Here is an 18,832-nt window from a genome sequence, read left to right on the forward strand (position 1 = left end):
GTATGTGCATTTAACACTAGTCATCTTTTTATACAATCTTATAACTTCCAAATATTGTAGAGTTACAATATAACAAATATAACTTCATAATGAATATTATTTTACAAAGAAATCAATATAAATAGCAAGCATTTTAGCAAAAAAAAAGTAATTAATTTAGCAAATTACATATTTTAACTGAAAAACAAATATCATTGTCCCTCACACTACTCCCTATTTTGCCAACAAAATATGTTCATGGTCCACCATCTCAATGTCGCTCACATGTCCACTCATAAATACAATGTCTAACATTTAGTTAAAGCTCGTGTCGTTCCCAAAGCTCTCCAATATAGCCAATAGCTGCCATGGCCACTATCAGTATGTAGTGATGTCCTTCATAGGACTAATATCGACCCTCGGTGGGCCTGAATGCCTCCTAGGGTAGGCGGGGGATCCCGAGAACGACAGCCGTTTCTTTGCAGAACCTACGGCTCCCTTCTCAGGCGTCCTGCCTATCTCCCCTCCAACCGGGCTGGCCACCCGCGACTTAGCTCTTGTCGACTCCGTTGAAGCCATGTAGCCAAGAAGTGCAGCGTGTGAGCTCGTTATGCTCTCATCATCCCTCACGGACGAGCCAGCAATGCTGTGCCTCCGACATCTATCCGAGCGGGCACTTCTAATGCTCTTAGAGTCATCATCCGTGCCATTAGTCCCCTTTGGGCTTGCAGGCCTGAACTTGGAATGTGGTGTGATTTTCGACTTGGGAGTCGAAGGCGACTGCCGGCTGGGAGGCCGGCTTTGTTTCTGGGCAGCTGGAGACTGCATCTTCAGGTCTACAGAGACGGATACTGAATGGCTTACCCTGCTTTTCACGGAGTTATGGTCACTGTTCTGTTCTTTACTCGCTGCATTCCCGTTTTCGTGTGGACGATTAGCCATCCATCGCTCTAACCAACTCCAACCCCAATGAGGGTTACTTGGATCCATGAATGTTTGGTTTGCACTGTTTGATGAGGCCCTCCATGTTTGCTGCTACCGAAAACTTTGTGATTCTTCCTAATTGCATTGAAAAAATCGGGTATTTCTACTTTGGGTCGACTTTACATATGTAAAGTCGACCCAAAACTAGAAAAAAATACAAAAAAAATCGAGAGTATTACCTGATGCGTATATGCATAAGCCAGGGCACGCTCCCTTCTTATAGCAGCTTCGTACCGGTGGTGCAGATTGGCTTCGATCTGCTCTTTTGACTGCATACTATCATCCCAATCCTCTCCAATCTATACCACAAATTCATCAGTCAAAAGCTTCTAAAAAAATGTTAAAAGCATGAGTTTCTTCAGGAACACTATATGTATCCACACAACAGCAGTCTCCGAATTCCCCCATCTAATAACGTACGTAATAGAGCTTTGCGCGTGACGAAATGATTAACAAGAAACCACCAAAAACAGCAATATGGATCATAAGAAACAGTTAACTTACAGATGTGTTCAACTTCTCAGCCTCCCTTTGGTGTTTCTGCTGGATCTGTTTTTGAATCGACAACTTCTCATCAGGCTTTCTGTTTCTACCTGCTCGAACCTCAGATTGCATACGGCCCAGCATTTGCATATGTTTTAAGGCGCTCGTTGCTTGGCGCTTCACTAATTGGCCCTCTATCAATGACTTCAGCCTCGCGTGACCTCTCAAAGGCTTCAATGCTCTCCTTTCCTGAAATCAAACAAAGGATTATCACAAATCATCCAAGAATGGTAATAAGCTCGTACGAATCAAGAATCTTGATAAATCATGTACATACCAAATGGCCACGAAGGGCTGCTTGAATCTTGACAGCAGCTATCTCTTCCCTGGTTTTACCCGAGCCATGAGCTGCAGCTGTGAGCCGGACAACCTCTGCAGCAGCATGAGCAGCAGCAACAGCGGCCTCAGCAGCTGCAGCGGTTGCAATAGCGACAGAATAAGCATGCCTACTCTGTTCATTCTCGGCTTCCACCAGCTTCGCCTCCTCCACCGGAGATCGAGAAGCAGGAAGGACTGCTGCATTTTCTGCATTGTATGGATCCAAATACAGCACCTCTTTCCCCAAATCTCCCGATTTTCGATTCCTCTAATCACACAAACAATAAAAAAACATCTAATCTCCATAACCCCCCAAAATATGTGAAATTTTGAAAGATTATGAAAGAAAATTGGTACCTTTCTGCTACTCTGCCCTGATCCACAGCTCATTACTTTCTTCATTGTATGAAGCCATCCCATTTTTTACTGAATGAAACAAATCAACAAATTTTGCAAGTATTTATGCACCAATTCCAGAAAATTTCCATGGCTTTGTCAAATAAATGCAACTTGTCTAAAACAAATATGACTAATCTCAGAATGAACAGATCTGTTTTAACTATTGACTCCCAGACTTTCAAAGCAGCCATTTAATAAAGGGTTTTAGAAAAAGTTCAAACTTTCCCACCAAAAACTGCTCATTTCAAAGGGAAAGAAAAATCAAATCAAGAGCCAAGAGGTATTTCATTAACATTCAAACAAGCTATTTGCCAGAAAATCAAAGCTGTAAAAAAAAATTTAAAAAAAAATGACCACATTAAACCCTCCAATTTAAGCTCCATTGCTCGGTTCAAAACTACTGCTGTGCCTAATTTAGTCGGAATTGTCGAATTTAAGCTCCATTTTTTACATTTTCATTTTCTCTTTGCTTGTGGGAATTGTAGAATATGTGAACTGCTCCAGCATAAATTTAAATAATGGCAGAAACATGACGAAAACTGAAAACAGGAGTTAAAAATAAACAAACCGTTATAGAAAAATCTGCTGTTTTGAATTTAAAAGGCGAATCGTGATTAGGCAAACATATAATCTCTTCTTCTTCGTCTTCTGCTACTGACTGATCGACACACAAGCGGTGAATCTGTCACCAAGGTGGCTTGAGCACTGTCATATTTAAGCGGAGATGTATGTGTTTTTATGAGAGAGAGAGAGAATGAAATCTTATTCTGTTTATTAAGGAAGTGATGAAACGTAAGATTTCTGTGTAGTAGAGCATCTCCGGTGGGCGGATGTCCCACTCGGACATCCACTAGGACATCCCAAAAACACCTCCGGCCACGTCACTAGGACAACCCATCTCATTGCCACATCACTAGGACATCCCCTGCATAATCCGCCCTTCCCATCGCCCTTCCCACTAGGACATCCCGCAATAAAAAAAATCACAATAATTTAATTTTAATATAAAGAAAAAGTACGGGAAAGCAAAATACGGGAAAAATTACGGGAAACCAAAAAACGGGCAAAAATACATAGTCATAAAACATTAAAAAAAAGAGAATTTATAATTTTTTTTTAAAAAAATAATAATTATCGGACGTCCGACCGGAACGTCTGACCCTCGCCACAGTGGCGGACGTCCGCCCGCCCGTCGCTGGGACGTCCGAGGACACCCGACGTCCTCACGGGACGTCCGTATCCGACCTTCGACCCCCCAACGGCGGACGTCCCGGTAGCCCTTCCGCGTGTCCGACCGGACGTCCTACCGGAAGGCCGTCACTGGAGATGCTCTTAAGGAAGTGATGAAACGTTTGGCATCCGTGGTGCGAATGTCTCGACGGACATCCCCGCGAACATTTCAAAAACACCTCATGTGCCCCGTCACAAGGACTTCTCATTACACTGCCACGTCATAAGGACTTCCCGCTGCACAGTAGCGGATATCCCGACGGACTTCCCACAATAATAAAAATTCACAAATTTACCAAATTAAACAATTTACGGAATTAAATTTTCGACACAAAAATAGAGAAATTGCAACCACTTTATTAAAAAAAAACATACATAGTACAAAAAAACATACATAATTATTAAAATATTTATCTTCAAAAGAAAAGTATTTAGAGATAGATACCGTTGGTTATTTTAGTGTAATTGGATTAACTTGATTGGTCAATATTATCATAATAAGACACCATATAAGTTTGAAAGTGCGGAGTGCACGCTTGTTTGAATTCACTGTGATTAGACTGGGGTTCGGGGGCAGCGCCCCGAGTTGCGGGGTCCAAGGGGCGGCAGCCCCTGACAATGGCGGACGTCGCGACGGACGTCCCGGGAACGTCGTGGAACTCCGGTGTCCTCAGCGGACGTCCCGCGCGGACGTCCGGCACGTGGATCGGACGTTCGGTGGGATAGGCGCTATTGCGGATGCTCTACTGCCGTTGAATGATAACGGACAAGGGTAATTTCGTAACTTTAAAAGATGGGTGCGAGAGCCAATAGCAAGTGGGCCAGCTGGGATGTTTGTGGGGCCCCTCAAATTCTGGTAATAATAAGATGAAAAATCACGTAATCTAGAGTTGTTCTCAATTATCCAAGATGAAATTTTTAACGAAATTGTATACTAGTATTAGTATTTTATAGTCGAAAAATCATATGTACATGTCAATACTAATACCGTGAATAACTTGTACCTGCTTTTCGCCTCTCCTGTTATGTCATCATTCTTCTCAATTTTACGTACCTCAATATCTATTTTAGCAGTTTTTATTTTGAAATCATAATCCATTTTAGAAAATTAAATAATAAAATTACACTATTAGAAGTTATAACAAAATTACACAATTAGAAGTTATAAAGTGAAAATGTATTGCGTTTATTAAATTTGACCATTAAAAGTACCGAAAATTGTATATTTAAATTTTCTAATTACAATTTTACACCAAATATTACATAATTGAATTTTCTAGATTTTTTTAATAATAAATTTATTTCTACTTTTTAACAGATTTATTTAAACCGTTGACATAATTGTCAAAGGAACAAAATAGAAATGCGGAGGTGAATTAATTATATTACTTGCTCGAGAAGAATAAATAATGATATTTACATCGTAGTCTTTTGGTTGGTCTCATATTATTAAAAGGTAGGTGATTATATTTGAGAGATTTGGTTACTTAAAATGAAATGTTTGGAATAAAATAAAGATTATTGTGTTATTTTAGTGGGATATGGCAATCCTCCTAATACGTCCATATATATACTGTATTATTTATGATACCTTTGGGAGTATAACAAAGTTAATTTTTTTCCCAATGAGGATAAATATTGTTGGATAACCAAATCAAGTGATCGTTTGAAATTAAAACACGTGATTGTAGCAATAGGTATATATGGTTAGGCCATATGATACAAATCATATTGTTATTATAAAATCAACATATTTCTTAAATTTTAATTAGTTTGGTATCTAATATATATTTGCTGAAGAAAAAATCTCATCAAATCACAAACATAGCAATAAGGCAAATATAATTTATAATGTTGCTGAAAATATACCGTGTCTTTTATATCAGTGTATAAGTATATGGCATATAAACGATTTTTTTAGGTTAATGGAGTAGGGGTGCGTTAAAATAACAACATCTCTTAAAGTAACATACCACAATTCCAAGTCAATTATTTGTACACGTGGACAAATAATCAGCTGTCATGTAACAATCATAAAAAATGCTCAAGGGTAAATTTTCTCGGCCAACAATATCCAATACACTATACAATAATTTTTCTCGTCCAGCAATATCCAATACGCTAGACAACAATCTATAGATTGTTATCTAGCGTTTATACCATTGATATGTAGCGTTTATAATATTACTGGATACTCGGTGTCATAGTAACTTTAAGAGGTGTTATTTTAACACAAACCTAATGGAGTATTCATAAATATATACAAAATAAAAAACATAGCATGTGACATATTGGGAAAAGCATTTGACTGAGTCAGTGACAAGGTACATGAATATTTTTTTATTGAACTTGTACATAAAAAACTAATATAGGAATCTTTAGTTTGGAAAATAATACTTAAGAAAGACTATTCTTGAATTGTATTAAGGCATATATAATTTATAATGTCAGCACAATCTTGTCCACATCTATGTTATGCAATTTTGTCATAATTCCTGTCAGTTTTTCCCATTATTTGTCTAAAAGTATCATAATTTTTTTTGAAAAAAACAACTCTTTTTGAAGCAACCACTAGCACAAAAGATAAGGTGTAAAATGAAAATTACTCTACTTTCTAGACTAATCAAAACACACGTGCAGATACATATCTATTTATTTACTTATGAGGAAAAAATAACCCTATAATTTTAAACTTACTAAATAAAATATTTCTAGAGGGAATAACTAAGAGTAATTTGTAACTATTGATATTCCAACTTACATTTTTCCACAAAGGGAAAAGCTAATTTGAATTTTGGGTTATTCTCAAAGCCCTCATCACCACCACCATATAAAAATTCAGACCTTTGATGTTAATGTGATGTTTTACTTTGACACACGTATGTGTGCATTATTTATTGAATAACTAATAATTGACCAAAATATATTATAAATTAATCTCTTTGTTTAGGTGACTTCATTGAATTTTATGTGGCTTAGGGGTAATGTTATTGCGTGTAGAGGGTGTCAATTGCTGAAATAAATCTATAATATTGTACTCTTACCATTCTAACAATGAATATTTTATATAAAAAAAGATTATTATTATATACGTGGGTTATTGCTTTTTTCATAAATAATAAAAGCTCCAAGCCAAAATCCACAAACACATGAATTACAATATCAAAGATGATGTTGTTGTACGTACGTATGATATCACCGAATTTTCCAATTTTCAGTTGGATTAAAAATAGATGAAAGATCATTTTATTCCTAATAAAGGTGGAGACTTGTAGTTATTGGGATTTTTAGGTTTAATTATTTGTATTTATGACTTTGGTAGGAGAGGTGGACAATGCACAAACTCTCAAGTTGGACACATTTCGTATTAGTACTACTATTAATGTTCACTTTTTTAAAGTACTCTACATTAGAAAGTTTATTAATTAGATCATTATTTTCACTTTTTTTAATTGAGCCTTCTGACTTTTATAAAGGCTAGTACTGATGCCTCTTTCTGCATTTTCTGTACAAACTACTACAATAATTCATGAAACTATATTCCAAAACACATCATCAAATTTTTCAAGACAAACACTGTCACTTTATGAAGGAAACTGTCATTCAAACTGCAGTCAAAATAAATATCTACAAATACGAGTTAAAAAAAAGATTCTGTTTCTAGTTGGCATCAGAATCAAGAATCCCCAATCAGCACCATCTTTCGAAAGAGCATTTGTCATGATTCATGAGGCGATCCGAGCTCTCCCGTCTCACTAGCCTTGGCTCGTCCCGACAGTTCATGGTCGTTGTCAGATGGCATCTCCTTACTTTGATCCCCATCTGCTGAAACGCAGCCATCGGCCGCCACTTCTTTCACGGAAACTGATGATTCTGGCTTGTCATGGCCGATGCAAGGCTGCGTTTGTTTCACTGGGGTTTGAGGTGTATCCGTCTTCAAGGACGGGGTTTTCCCTTTTACTTCCTCCAGCTTTCTTTGCTGCTCGAACATCTCTTGGAGACGCTTCCCTTGTTCTTCGATTCGTATCTGCAGAGTTCTTTGAATCTGAAAGGATATGAATTCGACATTATTGGTACTTTAAATGACTTCCGTCACCCCCAAGTGAGCGCTAAATTCGTCATTCTAGTAAAGTTAATATCCTATGTTTTCACCCAAAGATTACAACAATAAGCTAAATCACTAAATCAGACGCTGGTTAACCGTTAACGTACCTCAAGTTGATCGTGTAGCTGTTTCTGAACTTCCATCTGCAGTCGGAGAGCTTCAGTTATGCCCACAGTTCTGCCATCAAAGTTAAATATGAGACATTGACCTTTAATTGCAAAAGTAGAGAGAGTAAGAGATAGAGAGAGACGCTTTCAAGTCGAGGGATGTCATATCGCTTGCAGTCTTTAACTTCTTTTCCGCATTTCCTGCCAATGAAAAGCATAACACAATCGATTATCAACGCGCCAAATATGCCATTGCAATCAGATAATTAAGATATTATTCAACACCGATGTCTTTATTTTAGTAAGTGCCAAGTGAAAACAATTAAAATGGAATGGAAGTGAAGTGAAAATAATCGAGCAAAATAAGAATGCATCGGTATCTACCTTCTGGTGATTCAGGCTTATATCTTGCAGATCTGTATTTCTGAAATTCCAAACCATAGTAAATATAAGAATTTCCTTGCATCAGAAAAATCGGAATCTCGGAGAAAAGAACGTCTTCTCATACCTGTAAGTGGCTTTTCACATTATATATAGTCAGGCCATCGACATTCATGATCTTCAAAACACCCTTCGGCGTAGCTCCTGGAATTCAAGATTTCTTAGGAATTAAACCTGCTATACATCATTATCATATCATAAATTGAAAGTTTGTAAAAAAAACAGATGCTCACTGTCGCAACCGCCGAGCTTATTCACGGCATCAACAAAAGCCTCATGAAGCTCCGGAGTCCAGCGCATCCGTGCTTTATTTGAGAGCGGAGTTGGAGAGCCTACTGCTGGAAAGTCATTTGAACATGGCACAGGATTACGCTGCAGCTGCTGAATTTGTGGTTGGTGTGAAGATGCATTATGTGGAAGATCCGGCAGCTGGAGGTCATTTTTAAAGTAAATTATTATTTTGAAATATTAACAAGAATCGAGACCATTAACGCAATTGTGTAGCCATGTATGCGTTAGACATGGCACAAGCCGCATATCCTAAACAAACATAATGCCATTGTGCAGTAACCAATTTGAATACATTAATGCCGAATTAAGGGTTAATAGAAAATTAATAAATGGTGAAAATAGACGATTAACAAGTAGACATAAAAGAGCAAAAATATAGAAAAATGAGATTATATTCATGTTAACATCAGAAAGCATCAAACACCATGTAACTTTGCTATGCAATGGTATAGAGAAACAAACCTTCGCCTCTGATTCAGGAATATTTCCCTGAACAAGAAGATCACTCCAGTTTGAATCGAGTGTCTCATCATCAACTGTAATAAACTCCTCGGCCCATTCCTGCCAATTAGTTTTCTTAGAATGGTCTTCTGCTACCATAGGATCTCTAGATGTCTCGATTCGGCCATCTGCCATTTTCAAGGGAGTGTCGAGAAAGTTCTCGATCTCATTCCAGGAAACATCATGGTTCTCCATGGCATAGCCTCCTAACTCTGTGGACTGCATAACCGAGTAAGGATGTTGATTTTCCATAAAAGAATCTCCACCTTTTGGAGACAACGAATACATTGTCGAACATATTGATCCACTTGTGTTGGGGGAGTAATGGATTCTAGTAGGGCATCCAGAACCAGAAGAAAAAACTTGAGGCGGATTTGGCAATTGGGGGAAATTTTCTTCTATAGGAGAAGGAAGAACGTGCAAAGATTTGACCATAGTTCCAGAAACGTCCATGTTCACTGACTGTGTTTCACCATATGTCTTCTTAAACGATGCAGGGGCCATGCTCAATTTTCTCCATAAACAGGTAAGAACCGAATAAAACCTAAAAAAATAATATTGTCAATAATATAACAAAATGCCAAAAGAAACTACAATCATCACTTCCATTATAAATCCTTCACATAGTTCTTTCATTGACATTCAATTTATAAAAAAAAAGAAAAGAAAAAAGAATCTGTTCTTCTAAGTGAGATATGTTGCGAAAAAAAAGTGCTATATAACATTTAGATAGAACTCGTTAGTGGACATAATAAGGGGAGAGGCTCTATGTAACTAATCTACAAACACTTTTCAATGCTTAAAACTAGCAACACTCGTGTCAGATAAGAACTTCAAGAAACCGGGTAAGCTATTTAGAGTTTTAGACGCGATGTAGAGCTAAAGAAGTCGATAAAATGGCATTAAAGTGAATGTATGTAATCAATCTACAAACACTTCAAATGCTTAAAACTAGCAATACCTTGTCAGATAAGAACTTCAAGAACTCAGGTAAGCTATTTAGACGTTATATAGAGCTATACGAAGTCGATAAAATGGCACTAAAATGAAAGCCTACAAAATCCCACCCTAATTGAAACATGCCAAACCTTAACCATGAAAATCACATGTAACAACTCACTACTATCCTCGTGTCTTTTTATCATCAGTAAACCACCAAAATCAACCAACTAAATAGCTTCTGAAATCCACAAGTAGACCTTACACAGTTACACTATCAATTTCATTACACCAATTAGGGGAAACTTTCATAGCAGGACCAATTTAAACAACAAATCCAACAAATTGATTGAAAAATCTAGCCACTTTTCCCCATAGAGCAACAAAGACTCCATCTTTTGGGCAAATTGGAAAAAGGGGGATTGTTTAAAACACAACTAAAAGAAATTCACATTCAATAGCGAAAAGGGGAACACAAAAAGAAGTAGATTTCTCACAATTATTGACAACCCAATTCCATTCAATTCAACAAAATCAGCAGCAACATATGCAATCAAACCGTGCAAAGAAACGATAAAGGTTACGAGAAGATGTGGAATTAAACGTGGGTTGAAAACGGGGGTTGAATTCAAGGAAATGAGAAAACGAACCTTTAGGGAGAATCCGATGGAATATTGGCTGCTGTGGCGGCTAACTAAATGAATCGTCAATGAATAAGCGAACAATTGGATGTAAATCAATAAATTTTGCAGCGATAATCCAACGTTAGAACTTGCCGATGTTGTTATCGACTTGCTGACTTTCCAATTGAAGCAAGATGTACGAGTCTAATGATTGTGTCAAATAAATTTGTTTTTATTAGAGATATAGGTGTATATCATACGCATTTAGATTAGGATTTTAGGACTTGGTTATTATTTCGATTTCGGTTTCGGTTTCGGTTTCGGTTTCTTACAATTAAATAAGGTAATTTATCTAAAAATTATTTTGAAATTCTGATTCTGCATATTAATTTTAAAATATACGTATAAAATTATTGAATTGTTTATTTATTCTGATTTTACCTGTCCATTTTAAAATCAGTGTATAAAATTATCTTATTATTGATTTGTTCTAATTTTGTGATCAATCAAAATTTTAACTCATCTTACCCACTATTGAACATTTAACAAAATAACATATACAGTAATATGCATTTAAACGACGATGTTATACTAAATAAAATACTCCTTGATTAGCTTTTGATCATGTTATATAAGTAAATTATCAAGTCATGTCATCAGCAAATCTTTGATAATTTACAGATAAATTTAAAAATCTACACAAATTTGGCGAATCAAATACCCCTTCGCGCATGATAACTCTGTGTTAATCTTGTCGTGATTTTGACCGTTGATTTGCGGTGACTTGTTTGCTGTTGACTTCTAAATCTACGGCTGGAAAGTGGGAAGCGGGGAGCTGGTTAGGTAATCATGGTTTAATCAGTGATTATTGATTAATAGAACATCATTAGTGGATCTAATTTATGCTGGCAATTCTGGGCCCCAAGTGGAATAATGAAAAATAACCAACCTGTGAGATTAATTACTCAAAATATTAGTATGTCAGAAAATGTATATACACATAATTTGATCAGATGGAGCTATGATGATAATATGCTTATGATGGACAAAAATTTGTTCTCATATGTCCAAGACAGTCCAACCATCCGAATAATAAATTTCACAGAAAATATCTTCCAAGGAGAGCAGTGTTAAAATAAAAGGCAAAAACATGCACTTAATATAATGATCCCATTTGATCGGATGGATATTAGGCTATATTTCATCCGGTCTCACCCGAACGGGTAGCCTCCTCTACCCGAGCCACTTGATCGGGTGGCCTTCTCTATTCGCCAATCCATTCGCATTCGACTTCAAGCAATCTTTAAGTTTTGGGTCTCCTCGAGCCTTGCCTCTTCCCCTTTGGCTATATGCTTCAGATGAGGGTAGCCAATGCGTCGCCATGGTTCTCGTGCAAGATCTTCACATGCCCTTCATTGGGTTTGTTCCTTGACGCAATCCATCCTTGTCCGCACCATTGTCACGGGTTTTATGTTTTATACTTACCCTGCCTCATTAAACTGACACATTTGCACTTTTAAAATATTTTACAGGTGGCGCGTTTCTAAAAATAAAATATCCTTATCTTTGCTTAACATACTTTCCTTGTCCTTGAAAATATAAACTTTTAAAAAGTAAGATAAATAAAAAGAAAAAATAATAGAAAAAAGTTTCATAAAATAGAAAGTGCATAAAATCTTAGGCCGAAAAAGTTGCTTCACTTTGAAAGAGATGAAGTGAGTGCAATTTTGTCCTAAATTTTCAAAATGTGGAATAGTTCCCAACTGTGATGAATTGTGCAAACAAACACCAAATCAAATGTGACTCTCATGCTGATTCTATGGATCATGTTAGCTTGCGCATGACCTTACAACCCAAATTCTTCAAAAAGTTATCCAAAATGAGTTAAGCTCAAGAAGGATTATTATAAGCAGCCATTCTTGAATGGGTAGAAATTGAAGTTCTATCTTCGTCGCCTTTTACCTCTGCAGAAATCACTTCCACAGCGACACCGGAAAGCCTTGATAGGATGGCCTTTGTCCGTAAAATCAATTCTATAATCCTGCATATTATCATGCAAGCCAAGCATCATCAACGGATAGAATCAATGGTCGAGTCAAAACTTTGATAAGAGCATAAGCTAAGGAATCTTAAAACGGGAATCTTAAAACTAGGATCAAAGGTAACTCCCACTTATATGTTACTCCACACTTTCACGTGGAATCGATGTGGGATTCGTATCAACACATCCCCTTTCGAAGTAGACGGCAAACGCTGGGTGGCAAACCCAAATACAATGCACATCATCCATTTGCTGCCCCTTGGGCCCACATCTTCGTTGGCACCGCTTTGGTCACACCTTTGGGTGGTGCCTTAATGTATTTTGTTCAGATCCACGCTCAACGCACCAAATTGTTAAGCATATATATACGCTAGGAGCCCTAACTTAACCCAAAACCATACATTTCACTTATATGTTATTCCACACTTACACATGGAACTGATATAAGGATTCTTAACATACACCAGATGTCAAGTCTTAATAACATGAGTTACAATTTCAGGTTTGGCTCCAACTCCATATTAAGTAGAACTCAAATCCACCATAACAAATAATCTCTTCGTTCACTACCAATAGTCTCTTTGTGGTGGAAAATACGATTTTTAATGCAAAATTGACCATGTAAGAGAAAGAGAGATTAAGTAGTAGTAGTAGTATGGTTAGAGGAGAATATGGCTAATCTCTTCAACAAAAATGGAAGGAGATTAATTTTTGTGGACGGACCTTAATAGAAAAACATGACTATTGGTCGTGGACTAGAGAAATGAGAATTATGGATTTCAAAATTAGCAATGCATGTAACTCTAGATTTCAAATCCATCATCCAAACACTCGACTAGAATAAAACAAAACAAGTTTTAAAAACTAAATTTGACAAGAAAACTATATTTATTACTCACCCAAGTAAGCTCTTCTAGAGCATCCACTTTACGTTTGGTGAAAAATGCAATCTGAACAAAGTAGAAAAAGAGGAACAGCTTTTAGACCATTTTACCAATATGAAATTTAGTTCTGAAAGAATAGAGTAATTCATCTCCTTACGTGATAATAATGGCGGTCAGGAGTTTCCACCTGGACTGGAATGTCAGTCAAGTTAGCATCTTCACACCTACAAATAAAGAAATAAACATGCTTATAAGATGGAAGATCCGAAAAACATACTGACATTGTCTCTGTCTATCTTCTAGTGGTTATAAATTGAGAATTTAAGTTAGTTGAATAACACACAACAATAAGACTTTCCATATGTACACTTTTATCCAAGCAAGGTCTGAGGATATTAAGGTATGCATAATCTTACTATGGATATATGTGACTGTGTGTTATCTGAAGATGTGTTATTATGTCAGTAAAGGTGTTCTAACCTGAAGGGTGTGCATTTTAACTTGCCATTAAGTGATAAGAGACCGTAACATAGATATTCATAGTGATGACTTATAACAATAACTATGTCAATTTGGGACAATGTGACCTTTCTATATCAATTTACATTTATCAATATGTTTATCATTAAGAAGACACCAACAGAAAAGGAAAAAATCTCAGGTCATGGTTTACCATACCAGTGCTTCATCCATGGTGATCTAGAATGGATCAGTTTTGCCACACGAATCTACATGTTACTTAATCAAACAATTATGAGAAAGGTAGGCTAACCGGTGATTGATAAACCTAGCAACATTTCCACAGTTTGTTGCATCCAAGCAGAGAGCCTCTTCATCCTTCAGATTCTCTTCCGTAGACCAATCTGCATCAAGTAAAACTGGATATACGTGTTTTTTATTATCAGCAGCGCTTTGAGTGTTCCTCTCGTACAGCTCCATGTTGGTCAAAATCTCTCCAACATATTCACAAACAAACGCCCCTTGTGGCAGCTCTTCGAGTGCTCGTACACCCCATCCTTTTCCTTTACTTGTCATAAAGACCTAAAGCTCAAAATATTCAATAATCACTCTTATAAACACGAAGATAAACACTTCTTATTAAAAATTCCAATTTTAGAAAGAAAATCAACACTCAAAATGGGGCAAAAAGTCTTCTTCAAATAGACTAACCTGCAGTTTCCTTGTTATACCTCTCTGAACAACTCTATTCCCACACTCCATATCACAACCACATTTCCTCCAACACTCTTTAATGAATTTCTTCAAGACGTGACCTTTACACTTCCCAGGCAAGTCCGAATTCTTAGCCCTCTCTAAAGGGCAGTCATTACAGTAGACAGCATGCTTCTTATCCCTTGATTCCATAGGGATGCATTTATTCAAAAAGTGTTCAGTCAGCAAGCCCTCTGTGGTGTAAGCGTATTCACCTCCAGTCGAACCAGCACACGCACAAGGTAAACGGGACGACAGACAGTTTCCTTTACAATCTGAACAGCAGTCCTCATCCGCAATACGAGCTAAAGATATATGCACATGTGCAGCTTCATACGTCACATTTTCATTGAAATAGACAAAATGAGGCAGTTTCTCATTCCCAATTTCATCAACAAGGGAAATCTTCACTTTCTCAGTGCCTCTTGTTATGTCCTCAACAGTGCAGAATACCCTCTTTTGCTCGCTTTTAACTGCAACAGTTGCCTCATTACAAGAAGGATTAACTGATCCTGTAAGAGAATTAGAGAAACAACCATGATATAGAGGAAATATAATTCTAAAGCAGCAACAAATCAAAAGACAAAAAGAAAAAACTAGAGATACCTGAGCAAATATTTGAAGAATGGGCTCCTTTTGGGGAGTGATCAACAGGCTTCCCTTCATGTGGCACTACCTGATTTCCATTGTCGCCTAAATCAAGATCGAGCTCCTCTTTACAAACAATGCTCTTGCCCTTCTGTTTGGACAGCATCTTATCCTCACCATTTCCCCTATTCTGTTTCTTAAACGGGTGTTCCTCTTTTCTCTCACCATTCTGCGAAACAGAGCACAAGAACCAGAAAACGCAACCAAAAAAATCAGATTCATCAAAGTTGCACTGCAACATGAAAAATGTAAGGCGGTGACAGCAAAAGGTCAATCAAAACCTCATCATCTTCGCATTCAAAGATCGCATCAGCCAGTGTCCTGTAGTTATCCTCCTCGATATACTCCCACATATTTCCATACAACTTCAGAAGCCGTTTGAGGACTGGTTTTACTTTTTCTTCACCTATTCCTAATTTCTTCATTGCTTGGGAGGCTTTACCAATCTTCTCCCGTGTAGTCATTGTTTCTCCCATGTCCTAATGGTTTAGCACATTGCAACAAAATTATCCACTCCACTTTAAACTGGAAATTTCAATAACATAGACATTAAAAATCAGTAGAGCAAGATTTTCAGAAATGAACACCAACAATTATGCGAAATAACAAACAATTTAACCAAATTCCCTTCGATCTCACAAATATTAACAACTGAACAGAGCACCAACCAAAACACAAGCAAATTGCATGGTTCAACAGTGCATACGGCAAGAATAAAGACATTAAAAATCAGTAGAGCAAGATTTTCAGCAATGAACAACAACAATTACGCGAAATAACAAACAATTTAACCAAATTCCCTTTGATTTCACACGGATTAACACCGAACAGAGCATCAATCGAAACACACAGCAAATTGCATGGTTGGGCAGTGCGTACAGCATGAACATCTCAATTCTCAAACACGCAGCAAAATGCATGGTTGAACACGTGCATACAGCATGATCGACTAAAATTCCAGAAAAAATCCCCAAACTAACGAAAAATAAAGCAAATCGATAAGTCTACTTCGACTAAACCTTTTGATCCAGACCTCCACCAAAAATTGGAAACAATGTGGAGAAACACGTCGATCATTTATCGACAAAACCGCACAACATTGTAAGGATGATGAAAACACAACATTAAAATAAGGGCTAAACTATGAAACACATTATGGCGCTGGATTTTACCTTAAATGGTAAAATTCGGAGCTAAAAGCATTAACCGAGACGGCAAACTTTGATTTCCTTTACACACTAACGAAGAACCAAAGGTAAAACAGCGTGTTCTCCACCCAAAATCATGAATTACACAATCGCTCCATTATAACAGAGAGGGGGAGAGAGAGAGAGAGAGAGTGGGAGGAGAGAGTGGCGGCGGCAATGCATAGGAGGAGGAGTCTGCAAGTTCTAAATTCTATTGGACGTGGGGAGTGATTCGGTGTATAACGACTGATTTGCCTCTGTGATTTGATTGGCCAGGTGCTTCTGGGATGATGACGTGGACATCGTTTATTGGTGTGATCGTGAGAGAATATTATGATATCCCCGTATACAACCTCATTCAACCAAATGCCACAACTTTATAACAAAATTATACTCCATATTTTTCATTTGTCATTATACACAATATCCAACTTAATATACGTTATTATATTGATAATCTATTTTTAAAAAGATTAAAATGAAAAATAATAATTATAATATACTTTAATAATATATTGTATAGATATTTTGTAAATCAAATTTATTTTAATATATTTAAATTATTATAATGCACATCTATATAATCATTGTACAATAAAAGTATTATGAACTTACTCATATTTATAATGATGTTAATGTTATTTTTTTCATTCTATATATCACTCTCATTGTCAATAAAATATTTTGAAGTAGAATATTATTGTAATGAAATTTACTAATTTTGTTATGTACTTAAATTAATGTGTATTAGATAATGGCGATGTATTTATGACAAATAAATTTAAATACAATTTGTATTGTGTATTCTCATATAATTAATGTAGCCACATTTCGATATTAAAAATACACTATGCATTTCTTAATATCGAAAATTCATTTGACCTCTAGTCATGCATCTTAGATTCTGATAAAGCTTCGAATTGAGGCAGTGCAAAAGTCATATATAGAAAAGTTTATATTATTTACTGATGTATTATATTATTATGATAAAATATTGCTAATTTGTTGTTTCTGTTCTATACTTAAATTCTACTTCAAATAAGTTCATTTATTTAGATTGACTTTTATTAGGAAGCTAGCTCATATGTATAATTTTAGGATCATTGTCTTTTTTATTTGTTACTGTATATCTTCAAAGGGAATTAATTAGCAAGTATTAAGATAAGTTGGATTTGATTATATTCCAGAATTTTGCAGGGTTCCAAAACCTGTACTTCTGGAGAAGCATGATCCTTCGAATCCTTGTTTATAATTAAGTATACAGAACTAGTCATTAACTTTATTATATACGTTCAATTTCCATATAACAAAATAATATAATTTATTTAAAATGACATCTGCATGATAGTCCCATAGTTATGTAGATGATCGTTTAACTCTCGTATTTATATTAACTTAGTAAATCACTCAATTTGATTCATCAATAGAAAATCATATAGTAGCATCATAGTATTGTGGATGTGGCATAAAATTTTCTAATTTTATAAAAATCCTATGGTGGCGATATAACCAGAACTTTCTCTTAGAAGATAAGTTAATAATCCAGTAATAAAGGGGAAGGGCGACATCGGAAGCTATCGGAGGGGCGACAATGGAAGAATAGTGTCCGAGTCCATGGGATTGCCGGGGAGGGGAGGTCGCCCCCTCCCCCTAGATCCGCCACTGATCCAATTGGTCTAGCATTTCACATCCCACATTCAATTTGTATTTAGTTTTCGTCCATTTTAATTTCTTAAAAGTTTGGTTTAATTTAAGGGTGTGTTTGGTTTTAATCCTTCTAAATAGAAAGATGATAACGTAAAAACATGTCCAAGGAGGAAATGTAAATTGAGAAGGTATAATTCTCATTTTAACTTCTCATAAAGGTAACTATATGAACTTCAAGAAAAGAAGACAAAATTAAAAAAGCAAATAAAATAACTAACTATTTAATATTGTCCATGTTTGATTCAACACAAGTTTTAAAAAATGTGAAGAAAAGTGAGTGGAAAAAGTTAGTGGAATATAGGTCTCACATTTATATATTTTATAATAAAATGTGAATGTAATGAGTTAGTGGAAAGTGAGGTTCATTTAATAAAAATGTAAAAAAAGCAAAGTGGACAACATTTCGCAGACGAACCGAAATGGCAAAACTGGACAACATTTCACGAACGAATGGAGTACTTTTTATATGAAGAAGAAGTAAAAATAACTTTTCAAAATTGAAGAAGATATAATACCTTATCAAATATAATTTCTATTAGAAAATAATTTTTATGAAAAATAATAAATATGTAGTTACTTTTATTTACTTCTTCATTTGCCCCTTCCCATAAATTTACTAGTGAGAATACAAATTTTATACGACTCCGTATCTTGGTTGTTTTGCATAATAGTTCCAGAGATAGGCCTTAGAAC

General features: G+C 36.1%; 3 protein-coding genes across 5 annotated transcripts; all 3 read right to left on the reverse strand.

The window, feature by feature from the left end:
- Positions 1 to 62: 62 nt before the first annotated feature.
- LOC121752520 (protein IQ-DOMAIN 1-like) lies at positions 63 to 2,983 on the reverse strand. Its single transcript, XM_042147640.1, has 6 exons — positions 2,792 to 2,983; positions 2,182 to 2,250; positions 1,784 to 2,092; positions 1,468 to 1,695; positions 1,143 to 1,262; positions 63 to 1,011 (listed from the first exon to the last, which is right to left on the reverse strand). Exons 2-6 carry the CDS (start codon positions 2,242 to 2,244, stop codon positions 358 to 360), a joined length of 1,374 nt encoding a protein of 457 aa, XP_042003574.1. The 5' UTR covers positions 2,245 to 2,250; positions 2,792 to 2,983; the 3' UTR covers positions 63 to 357.
- A 3,988-nt stretch (positions 2,984 to 6,971) lies between these two features.
- Positions 6,972 to 10,679, reverse strand: LOC121752367 (protein PHOSPHATE STARVATION RESPONSE 1-like). The gene is made up of 8 exons (XM_042147394.1): positions 10,488 to 10,679; positions 8,860 to 9,442; positions 8,340 to 8,535; positions 8,174 to 8,250; positions 8,050 to 8,089; positions 7,809 to 7,866; positions 7,666 to 7,735; positions 6,972 to 7,498 (listed from the first exon to the last, which is right to left on the reverse strand). Exons 2-8 carry the CDS (start codon positions 9,400 to 9,402, stop codon positions 7,172 to 7,174), a joined length of 1,311 nt encoding a protein of 436 aa, XP_042003328.1. The 5' UTR covers positions 9,403 to 9,442; positions 10,488 to 10,679; the 3' UTR covers positions 6,972 to 7,171.
- A 1,168-nt stretch (positions 10,680 to 11,847) lies between these two features.
- Positions 11,848 to 16,597, reverse strand: LOC121750825 (histone-lysine N-methyltransferase SUVR4). Of its 3 annotated transcripts, XM_042145443.1 has the most exons (9): positions 16,418 to 16,597; positions 15,527 to 15,770; positions 15,204 to 15,414; positions 14,556 to 15,109; positions 14,158 to 14,426; positions 13,543 to 13,609; positions 13,401 to 13,451; positions 12,423 to 12,501; positions 11,848 to 11,959 (listed from the first exon to the last, which is right to left on the reverse strand). In XM_042145443.1, the coding sequence occupies exons 2-9, from the start codon at positions 15,719 to 15,721 to the stop codon at positions 11,955 to 11,957; spliced, it is 1,431 nt and encodes a 476-aa protein (XP_042001377.1). In that variant the 5' UTR covers positions 15,722 to 15,770; positions 16,418 to 16,597; the 3' UTR covers positions 11,848 to 11,954. The 3 variants fall into 3 exon arrangements, with proteins under 3 accessions (XP_042001377.1, XP_042001376.1, XP_042001375.1); XM_042145442.1 differs by lacking the exon at positions 11,848 to 11,959 and having other exon boundaries at positions 12,150 to 12,501; positions 15,527 to 15,724; XM_042145441.1 differs by lacking the exon at positions 11,848 to 11,959 and having other exon boundaries at positions 12,150 to 12,501.
- Between the last annotated feature and the right edge of the window lie 2,235 nt (positions 16,598 to 18,832).

This window comes from Salvia splendens, chromosome 10 (genome assembly GCF_004379255.2).
Source record: "Salvia splendens isolate huo1 chromosome 10, SspV2, whole genome shotgun sequence".
Lineage (NCBI taxonomy): Eukaryota > Viridiplantae > Streptophyta > Magnoliopsida > Lamiales > Lamiaceae > Salvia > Salvia splendens.

What these genes read in the sequence shown, in the direction of transcription:
- LOC121750825 (XM_042145442.1), bottom strand. Translation starts at nt 15,721, where the DNA reads ATGGGAGAAACAATGACTACACGGGAGAAGATTGGTAAAGCCTCCCAA. An exon ending in TTGAATGCGAAGATGATGAG is followed by an intron (nt 15,415 to 15,526) that starts GTTTTGATTGAC and finishes TCTGTTTCGCAG; the next exon opens with AATGGTGAGAGAAAAGAGGA. An exon ending in TTCTTCAAATATTTGCTCAG is followed by an intron (nt 15,110 to 15,203) that starts GTATCTCTAGTT and finishes ATTCTCTTACAG; the next exon opens with GATCAGTTAATCCTTCTTGT.
- LOC121752520 (XM_042147640.1), bottom strand. Translation starts at nt 2,244, where the DNA reads ATGGGATGGCTTCATACAATGAAGAAAGTAATGAGCTGTGGATCAGGG. An exon ending in CAGGGCAGAGTAGCAGAAAG is followed by an intron (nt 2,093 to 2,181) that starts GTACCAATTTTC and finishes TTGTGTGATTAG; the next exon opens with AGGAATCGAAAATCGGGAGA. An exon ending in CTGAGAAGTTGAACACATCT is followed by an intron (nt 1,263 to 1,467) that starts GTAAGTTAACTG and finishes TTTGTGGTATAG; the next exon opens with ATTGGAGAGGATTGGGATGA.
- LOC121752367 (XM_042147394.1), bottom strand. Translation starts at nt 9,402, where the DNA reads ATGGCCCCTGCATCGTTTAAGAAGACATATGGTGAAACACAGTCAGTG. An exon ending in TAAGCTCGGCGGTTGCGACA is followed by an intron (nt 8,251 to 8,339) that starts GTGAGCATCTGT and finishes CTTGAATTCCAG; the next exon opens with GAGCTACGCCGAAGGGTGTT. An exon ending in ATGTGAAAAGCCACTTACAG is followed by an intron (nt 8,090 to 8,173) that starts GTATGAGAAGAC and finishes TTGGAATTTCAG; the next exon opens with AAATACAGATCTGCAAGATA.